A 9,519-nucleotide genomic window follows, 5' to 3' on the forward strand; every position below is an offset into this window, starting at 1 on the left:
TGAGGCTTTCATTTTCTAGATTAGTTTCATTAATTCAGTGTTTTACATTTTTATTATGAGCAGACAAGTCACTAAAAATTAAAGTAAAACCACTTTTTTATAATTTTTTTTGTTTCGTTCACTGCACTCTCATGTGTGCCGGGGCTTTGAGAGCCCCGGAATACACCCCCACTGTAGGTAGTGCCACCCACAACCCCCGCAAAACCCTCTCTAAATAGCGCCATCTAAGCTCCCTCCAGCATTGGAATCCCCTCCCCCTATGCTATGACTAAGGGCCGCTTGGGCCTGAAACCGATCAGCTTCTGTTCTATGTGTTGTCCCTGATTTTATGGAACCTCAGTAAAAGCCGCATTTTGTTCAAGATATTGATGCTGGAACCTTCTTGCCTTTTCTGATACAATTTGGTGCAGTCCTGCACCCTCCGCGCATCTACTTGGTTGGTGGGCTGGATAAAAATGAACTGTTTGGGTATGTGCACAAGACAATGCCAAATACGTCTGAAATTACGGAGCTGTTTTCAGGAGAAAACAGCTCCAGAATTTCAGATGTTTTTACAAGTGCAAGCGTTTTTCGCGGCGTCTTTTACAGACGTAATTGGAGCTGGATTTCATTGGAGTCAATGAAAAACGGCTCCAATTACATCCCAAGAATTGTCCTGCACTTCTTTGACGCGGCCGTAATTTTACGCGCCGTCTTTTGACAGCGACGCGTAAAATGACATCTCGTCTGCACAGAACATCGTAAGACCCATCTCAAGCAATGGGCAGATGTTTGCCGATGTATTGGAGCCGTCTTTTCAGGCGTAATTCGAGGCGTAAAACGCCTCCATTACGTCTGAAAAGAGGTCGTGTGCACATACCCTTTCTGTTTTGTTTACCTTGGATCACTATCCGCGCTCCCACCTGAACACACAAATGGCTGACGAAGTTCCACCAAATCTCCCCGCTGAGATCGCTAACACAGATACTGCCAGTCTAAGATCAGTCGATGACTGCAAATTATGCTTGGATAAAATGGCCAAAATATTTAACGACCCGGGGACGGACGAACAAGATCTTGTTGATTTGAGAATGTACATAACACAATTGGAAAAATTTCTTATTATGGAACTAAAAACCTGGTGGGATCTAACAACTCTCCAAAATTTTCTGGATAAAAATATGATCCCCAGGGGACTGAGACTACGCAAAGCCCCAACTACTGTCTATTCAGAGGATTTCTCTGAGAAATGGAATGCCATCCTGTCTAATTGTTCCTCGCAACTAATACAGTTAATTATTTCCCTATTCTCAGGAATAGAGAGGCTTTCTGGATGTTTCTACTTGGCACCTGTGCACCTAATGGGTTAAACTGCCGACTAGATCTCATCCTTTTCTATTAAGAATGTTTTCTCTAATGTGTCCTTAAGGTACAATTAGCCTGGTGTAAATTATAACAAATTTGTTGGGCCACGGTGGTCATGCTCTTTCCCAGAGGTCACTCCCCTGTTTACAAAAGTGTTGTGGGTTGCGCAAAAAGGGCAAGTCGTAATTTGGACAGCAAATTGTGACTTTTGGGCCCTTTTGAGACTTTTCTGGCGCGGGAACTGTATCGGAAATTGCGCCAAAAAACTGCATAAAACGCCTCTGATTGATTTCAATGGGAGGTGGAGGCGTTTTTTTTCCTGCGAGCGGTAAAACCGGCTCGCGGGTAAAAGAAGCTACATGCCCTATCTTTGGGCGTTTACGTCTCTGACCTCCCATTGACATCAATGGGAGGCAGATAAAGCGTTCTTCGCAGCGTTTTTGCCTGAGGCGCTCAATTGCCGCAGGCAAAAAACGCGGCAAACTATTCAGAGCTAATGCATATAATTGTACCTACATGCTATAGACGCAGATACAATTAGTGCAAGAGGGGGTAGCGGCGGCTGGTTTCAATGCCACTGCCGCCCCCTCAGAGAGAATGTGAGTGTCGCTAGCACCGGGGCCCCCTCCGGTGCTAGTGACGCCACCGGACATGAGGGGGCCCGTGCCACCCGGCCCATAAATGTTAGAGGCCGGGCGGCGCGGGCCCCGTAGTGGTGTTACTACCACTGTAGCAGCCAATACGGCTTCTGGCGGCTCCACCGGGCATGGGACGGACCCCGTAGCAGCCGCTACAGGGTAGTTACGCCACTCTCTAGAGGAAAGACCGTTTCACCATCATCATAAACGGGGTTTCTTTACTGTAAAAGCAGTGAGACTATTGCTCTATCTGCCACAGGATGTTGTGATGATTGACTTGTTTTACAAGTTCAAGAGGGGCCTGGATGCTGTCTTGAAATATGGATTCTAGAAGTAATTTTATCTTTGGGTTTGGAAAGTAAAGTATGTTATTTACAGTGCTTGGGACAAAAGCGGTGGACCATGAACAACTATACCAAGAGAAGAAGAGCTGAGGGAATAATTATTTAATTGACATGACATACAGAGCTCTATAGGTTACTGGTTACAAGCATAGCCTAACTATAAAAAACAAAATTGACGTAACTGACAGAAATAAGGAGACATAGATTCAGGGCACTATTCGATTGAGCTTCTCTTTGATTTGGCATTATAGAAATACAAATACTACAGTGCACTAGGGCTGGGTGATTATGACCTAAATTAAATTCATCATTAATTCAACATCTAACCTCGATTACGATTAATGAATGATTATTTAGGGCCTGCTATATACTACTGCATATAATATACCCCCTGAGCCTGCTGTATACTACTAGTATACGGAAGGTTTAGAGCTTCAGCTCACACAGTATCATGCTCCCATAGTGTCTCCCCACAGTATAATGCTCCAATGGAGCCCCCCACACACAGTATATTGTCCCCATAGTGCCTCCCCACACAGTATAATGCCCTATAGTGCCTCTATATAGTATAATGCCCCTATAGTGCCTCCCCACACAGTATAATGTCCCTGTAGCTGCCCCCCAAAAGTATAATGCCCCATCACTGCCCCCACACATTATAATGTCCCCGTAGTGGTCTCCACACAGTATATTGTTCCCCACACATTATAATGCTACTATAGTACCCCCACCTCCCCCTTGTAGATAGTGCCATAAAGTCCCCACCTCCCCCTTATAGATAGTGCTCACCACCTCCCCTTTGTAGATAGTACCCTCTACCTTCCCCATGTTGATGGTGCCATACAGCCACCCACCTCCCCTTGTACACCGTGCCCCCACCTCCCTCTTGTAGACAAGGCCATATAGCCCCCCACCTCCCCCTTGTATACAGTGCCCCTCACCTCCCCTTTGTAGATAGTGTCCTCTACCTTTCCCTTGTCGATAGTGCCATACAGTCCCTCGCCTCCGCCTTATAGGCAGTGCCCCCCACCTCTCCCTTGTAGACAGTGCCATACAGCCCCCATCTCCACCTTGTATACAGTGCCCCCACCTCCCCCTTGTAGACAGTGCCCTCCGCCTCCCCCTTGTAGACAGTGCTCTCCACCTCCCCTTTAGACAGTGACCCCCACCTCCCCCTTGTAGACAGTGCCCCCACTTTCCCATTGTAGATAGTGCCATACAGCCCCCACCTCCCCCTTGTAGATAATGCCATATAGCCCCCTCCACCTCCCCCTTGTAGATAGGGCCATACATCCCCCACCTCCCCCTTGTAGACAGTGCCCCCAAACAAATAAAACAAAAAAATGCTACTCACCTATGCCCCGTTCCCAAGACAAACGGAGCTGCTCCACAACACCGATCCAGTGACGGCATCACGCCAGCCTGCGCAGGGATCCTGTGCCTGCGCCTGATAGGCTGCAGGACAAACGGCCTGTAGCATAGTAAATGGCAGAGCAAGGAGCTACCTCCATGCTCTGCCATAGTGTACAATAGTATCTGCATCCTAAGGACGCAGATACTATTGAATTTAGCATCGCCACCGCTTTAGCAGCCATAGTGGTTGCTAGCAGAGCAACAGGGCATGGGTGAGCTGTGCCGACGGATAGCACGGGCCCCCTCATGCCACGGGTACCGTACCATTATGGCTGCTACAGTGATAGTAAAGTATATGAGATATGGCAGTGCATAGCTTCCCCCACACAGTATAATGCCCCTACAGTGCCTCCCCACACAGTATAATGCTCCCATAGCTGCCCCCACACAGTATAATGACCCCATAGTGCCCACACACCGTATAATGCCTCCACAGTGTCTAATAAAAAAGTATTTAAAAAATAGCCACCTAATCCCGTTCCTACGTCGATTGGAGGAGATCCCTCGGCAGGTCTCCTGCAGTCTGTTCTATGTGTGGCTTGGCAAAGACAGGCGTGATCACGACACTGCTTAGCGCCTGTCTGCACCAGGCTGCTTACAGCTGGCATTAAATAGTGAATGGTGAAGCAGGGAGCTGACGGCTCCCTGCTCTACCATTGGATTCAACTATATCTGTATATTCTACCCACTTCCCCGGGACAGCAGGACACTTGGATGCTGGATCTTGGATGGTTAGGAGGTATTCTATCCAATCAGAATCGCTGGAGTTAGTGACGTCCGTGTGAGACAGAACCGAATCGAAAAGAATGAAAAGCGCAAGATGACGTTGGTTATTTGCATTAAAATTCAGTTGCGGTTTTATTTTAATTATTGCCCAGTCCTACAGTGTACCAAAGATGGTAAAGTGTTGTTGTTTTTTTTCATGATTTATGCACGTTGGTTAAGGGCAATTAAATAAGGATTTGAATTTAACTTTATCAATGTTGAATTATTAATATTACTTATTTTTATATTAGGTATTTATGTTCCTGAGAATGACACTGAAGCTCTTGAAAAATACAGAGGCATGGGCATCCGCATTGAAGACGATGTTGTTATCACAGAACAGGCTCCTTTGATTCTATCAGCTGAATGTCCCAAAGAAGTATATGAGATACAGCAAGTGTGTTTGCAAGGTCATTGATGTAGTTTAGACTACATATATCAAATCTGAATGCAGGGGTGCACCATCTAGAATTTTCATATGCAAATAGCTAGTAAATAACATAAATAAATAATAAGTTGTGCAAACATGGGTCATCCATGTATATTTTAGGCTATGTTAACAAATGTCAGATTTGCCATAGGCAAATGTGAGGTGGATTTTTTGAAGAATTTACAGGAAGAAATCCGAGGCTCAAAGTAGGATTTCTTCCGCGGATGTGCCAGCAGATCCACAAGCGGATTAGCCCTATTGTAATTCAGTTGGAGTCCACTGCTTTCCCATGCAGAATCCACGCAAATAATGCTTATTCTGTGGATTTTAAAGTCCGTAACGCATACATTATTCTACCCAGATTTTTTTCTGCTGCATTTGAATTGGGTTACAAAAACCCCATGCACTAGCATTGGATGCCAAATGTTCGGGAATTTAATGTGGATTTAGGATTAGTTAAAATATAAACTTGATTTGTACCTCATAAAAATAACACCTATTTAGAGCACTATTGTTTGGAAAGACAGATTGACACAGAGTAGGTTTTATTTTTATGAGGATCAAATAAAGGTTATATTTTAATTAATCCACAGTCTTCAGATAGAGGTGGGAAATGTATTGGGCTGTATTTATTACAGTCTATAAATATATAAAATTTCAGTATTATTGTGCCACTTCCATGGACTAGGGACATATGTTGACCAATATATGTGGTCAGGATTCAGGCAGGGAATCTGCGTCTAAATCCTCATGAAATCCTGAACGTGTAAATATGGACTAAATATATATACATATATATATGTATATATATATATATATATATATATATATATATATATATATATATATATATATATATATATATATATACACTTAAAAACAAAATTTTCAACTTAATGAAATAGGGGAATTGAAAACCTATCTTCTATGCATATTGGCTTTTTTGAGATGATCACTTCCCCAGTAGACCTTTTGTCACTGCAATTTTGGTTGGTTGTCTCAAAGGGGTTTCACTGTACTTGGTATATATCATTCACTGCACACACTGAGCTGGTATGCAATTGTATTTGAAGCAGGTTGGGGATTAATGGCTTACGCTAAGGCCTGATTCACACGAATGCTGCGCATCTCGGACGTGAAAAAACTGCAGTTTTTCACGTCCGAGGTGCATCCATGCTCAGTGATGCGGGACGCGATGTCACGCATACACCATAGTTGAGAGTCTATGGAGGGATGCGTGATGCGTGAAAAGATAGGACATGTCCTATTTTCGCACGGACCCTTCTCACGGTCCGTTGAAACAACGGCTGTGTGAACGGCCACATTGAATAACATTGAATAACAACACGTTCGTGTGAATCAGGCCTAAGGCCCCATTCAAAAGACTGTGCGCGGGCACGGGAGGTACATGCAGGAAACAGTTGGCTCCGGCCACTAAATTTTAGCCCCCCAAAAACAGCTGCACAAAACTCTAGGCAAAACACAGTGTGTGAAAGTTTATATAGACTATGTTCATACCTGCATCATGACATCACCGATTGGGGTACTGCCATAATGTCCATTCTTTCGATGAATGCAAATGCTATTTCCCCTATCAAATCTGATGTATTGATTATAGTAAACTTTATGTGCACCTGCGGATTTCCAGCGGTTTTTACTGCGTTTCCGCTGCGTAAACTTTGTTCAAGGCTTAACTTGCATATTTTAGGGCAGAATCTATGTTCCCCACTAATGTCTATAGGCCAAACACGCAACATCTCCGCAAGGAATCTGCAGCGTAAATTGACATGCTGCAGAACTGAAAGTCGCACCGCAGAATACTTTCTGCATGACTTTTCTATTTATTTTTTTTGCAGCGTGTCAGATATTTGCTAAATCTCATTCACTTTGCTGTTACTGTAAATGCTGCAGAATTTCTGCACAGAATTCCGTTGTGGAAATTCTGCAGTGTTTAAATTGTTTATGAACCCAGCCTTAGGCCAGGCTTACACACACAGTTTTGATGCAGGTTTTGGTGCAGTACAACAGCAAATAATAGACCCAGGTAGCTGGCGGGCACATTTAATTTATCACTAACACTGACTTGCCAAAAGGCAAGATAAAGCCCTTATTTCCCAGGTACCTATAGGCTATAGGCCAGTAGATATGGAGCCAAAACATAACTTTTATGCAATATAAATGTAAATAACAAACTAATACACACTTCTTTAAAATTTCCACTGCGGTCTGATAATAAGAGCGGTGATTCAATCTAAATTTGGTAAAAACTGTTCCAAGATTAATCAAATGTTTCCATTGCGTATTATATAAACTTGCGTCTGCAATCCGCTTTTAGGCTTCATGCCCACTTCAGTCTTTTCCTTCAGGGTGCTATCTATTTTTGTCACTGATTTTTGTCACTATTTTTGTCATTTCAATGGGCCCATGCACACTTCAGTTATTTAAACGGATCCGTTGTTCCCTTCCGTCAAAAGTAGAGCATGTCCTACTTTGGTCAGTGATTCAGTGACCGTGTGGCCCATAGAAGTCAATGGGTCAGTCAAAAAAACGGATGGCACACAGAAGGCTTCCATGTGCTGTCCGTTTTTGATGGATCTGTTGCCATAGCAACGGCTGGGTGAGCCAAAGTTCACAGACTCACAGACTACAGTACACATTCATTCCTGAAGATGGATGTGGAGAGACTCATAGCATTGAAGCATGATCACCCAGAACTGTGGGATACGCGGGCAAAATGCTACCACGACCGCTATAAAAAAAGGACGCCGCGTGGGAGGAACTTACCAAGGAGCTTTTGACGCACAGATGGCAGCAGGGAACTAGTGCCGAGCGTCACAAAATATGTAAGTAAATGCACACATTTCACTCCAAAAATGTAAAAAAACAAAACCAAGCCAAGCACAGTAATCTCAAACTGTTCTCTATGCTCTGAAAGCTACAGAAAACAGCACCAGAAACTTCTTGTAACCTTTCTATGGGTGTTTCCTGGGACGGACATGTGACAAGTTCAAATGAAGTTTACCTTCCGTTTTTTAAACGGAAAAACGGAAACCACACGGAAGCACAACATCCGTGTAAAATGGAAAAACGGAACGGAAACGGAGTGCACGCGGAAACCACACGGAAACAAAAACGGACACACGGATCCGTCAAAAACGGCCGATAAAACGGTGATGGAAGTGTGCATGAGGCCTTATTGTGTTTGGATATCAGATAACCGCAATGTTTTAAAACACAAGAGAGCCCTTCCGACATGTTTCGCCACAGCCGTAGCGTCCTCAGGGGTATTGGGGCCAATGGCGACAGACACTTCACTTCCCCCATTTATAACTTCTACAGTGACGTCGCGTGTGCTGGCCAATACTAAGGTACAATAACATCCATTGGAACCGGCCAAGCCTATTTCCTAGCTTGATGGGCATATAAAGAATCCAATTGGAGAGCTCCGCAAGTGACCAATAGAAGGCTCACATGGGCGCATGCGCAGTATTCCTCAAAATGCATAAAAAGGGTTGCAAGGGTTGTACTCAAATGTGACACCTCCCATGATACAGAATTATGCGCAAGCGCACGATGTTTGATTCTGGTAGCTATAAAGGAAAGCCAGATTACACGTCATTTGACTTCGTTTAAATAGGTTTGTTTTATTAGATGGCAGAGGACAGAAGTTCTGATATCCCATTAGTATAATAGTGAAAATTAGTAGCCAATTATGGAATTGATATTTTATAGTAAATGCTAAGGTGGATTTTTAATTAGAACAAATTAAATGGTTCAGTATACAGAAATAACTGACCACTAGCATTTTAGAGATTATTCATAACAATGCCTCCAAAGCAATATTTTCCATAAATATACTATCATAAAGGAAAAGGAGAAATAGAGGAGTATTAAAAAAGAAAAAGCTTATTTTTTAATCCAAATAGCCTGTGCTGTAAGGCTAATATATATCAAATCCATTATTTTTAGATACCAAAGTCAGATGCTCATGAAGGGTTGATTAGACCTATGTAAACCAGAGAATGGAGGAATAAATGCCAACGCCAAGAGTGGTTGAGTAATTCAGTACAAACATATTTAGATTTAATTTCTAGTTTTTTCAAGAAGTATTTACCATAGTGACTCACAGGATAATCTGTTCAAACTGCCAATAGCATTATTGGGCATATATCAATGGAAAGCCATAAAGGTGAAGCCCTCATTGAGCCCACCAGAACTTAAACTGCCCAAAAGATGGATCCAACAGGCTTTTTCTCGTAGTAACTTAAGATCTAAATTTCGACCTCTGGGGCCCAATTTAACCTTGGTAATGCCCCAGAATTTAAGTATCCTTGTCTGTCCATTATGGACTGAACTAATATGTCTTGACAATGGCGTATCCCCTTTTTTATTTATGGAGCTGTGATGTTTTGAGATACATCGTCTCAATTGGTAAATAGTTTTACCCACATACCGTTACATACCACCATCTATACTATTTCGAATAAAAATCCTACAGATCAATTCCTTTCACAATTACATCTTCTTACTGAGGCAAAAACATGTGATCTCATTACCCTAGATGAATTTAAATGCATGTACAATC

At 43.0% G+C, this 9,519-nt stretch overlaps 1 protein-coding gene across 2 annotated transcripts in view; it reads left to right on the plus strand.

Moving 5' to 3' along the window:
* XPNPEP3 (X-prolyl aminopeptidase 3) overlaps positions 1–5,707 on the plus strand; it is a 271,495-nt gene extending 265,788 nt beyond the window's left edge. For both annotated transcript variants that reach the window (XM_075833524.1, XM_075833525.1), the window contains exon 10: positions 4,756–5,707. In XM_075833524.1, the coding sequence (XP_075689639.1) occupies positions 4,756–4,922 (167 nt within the window). In that variant the 3' untranslated portion in view covers positions 4,923–5,707. The remainder of the gene's footprint in view (positions 1–4,755) is intronic.
* The last annotated feature ends 3,812 nt before the right edge of the window (positions 5,708–9,519 follow it).

This window comes from Rhinoderma darwinii, chromosome 7 (assembly GCF_050947455.1).
Source record: "Rhinoderma darwinii isolate aRhiDar2 chromosome 7, aRhiDar2.hap1, whole genome shotgun sequence".
In the NCBI taxonomy this organism is placed as follows: Eukaryota; Metazoa; Chordata; class Amphibia; order Anura; family Rhinodermatidae; genus Rhinoderma; species Rhinoderma darwinii.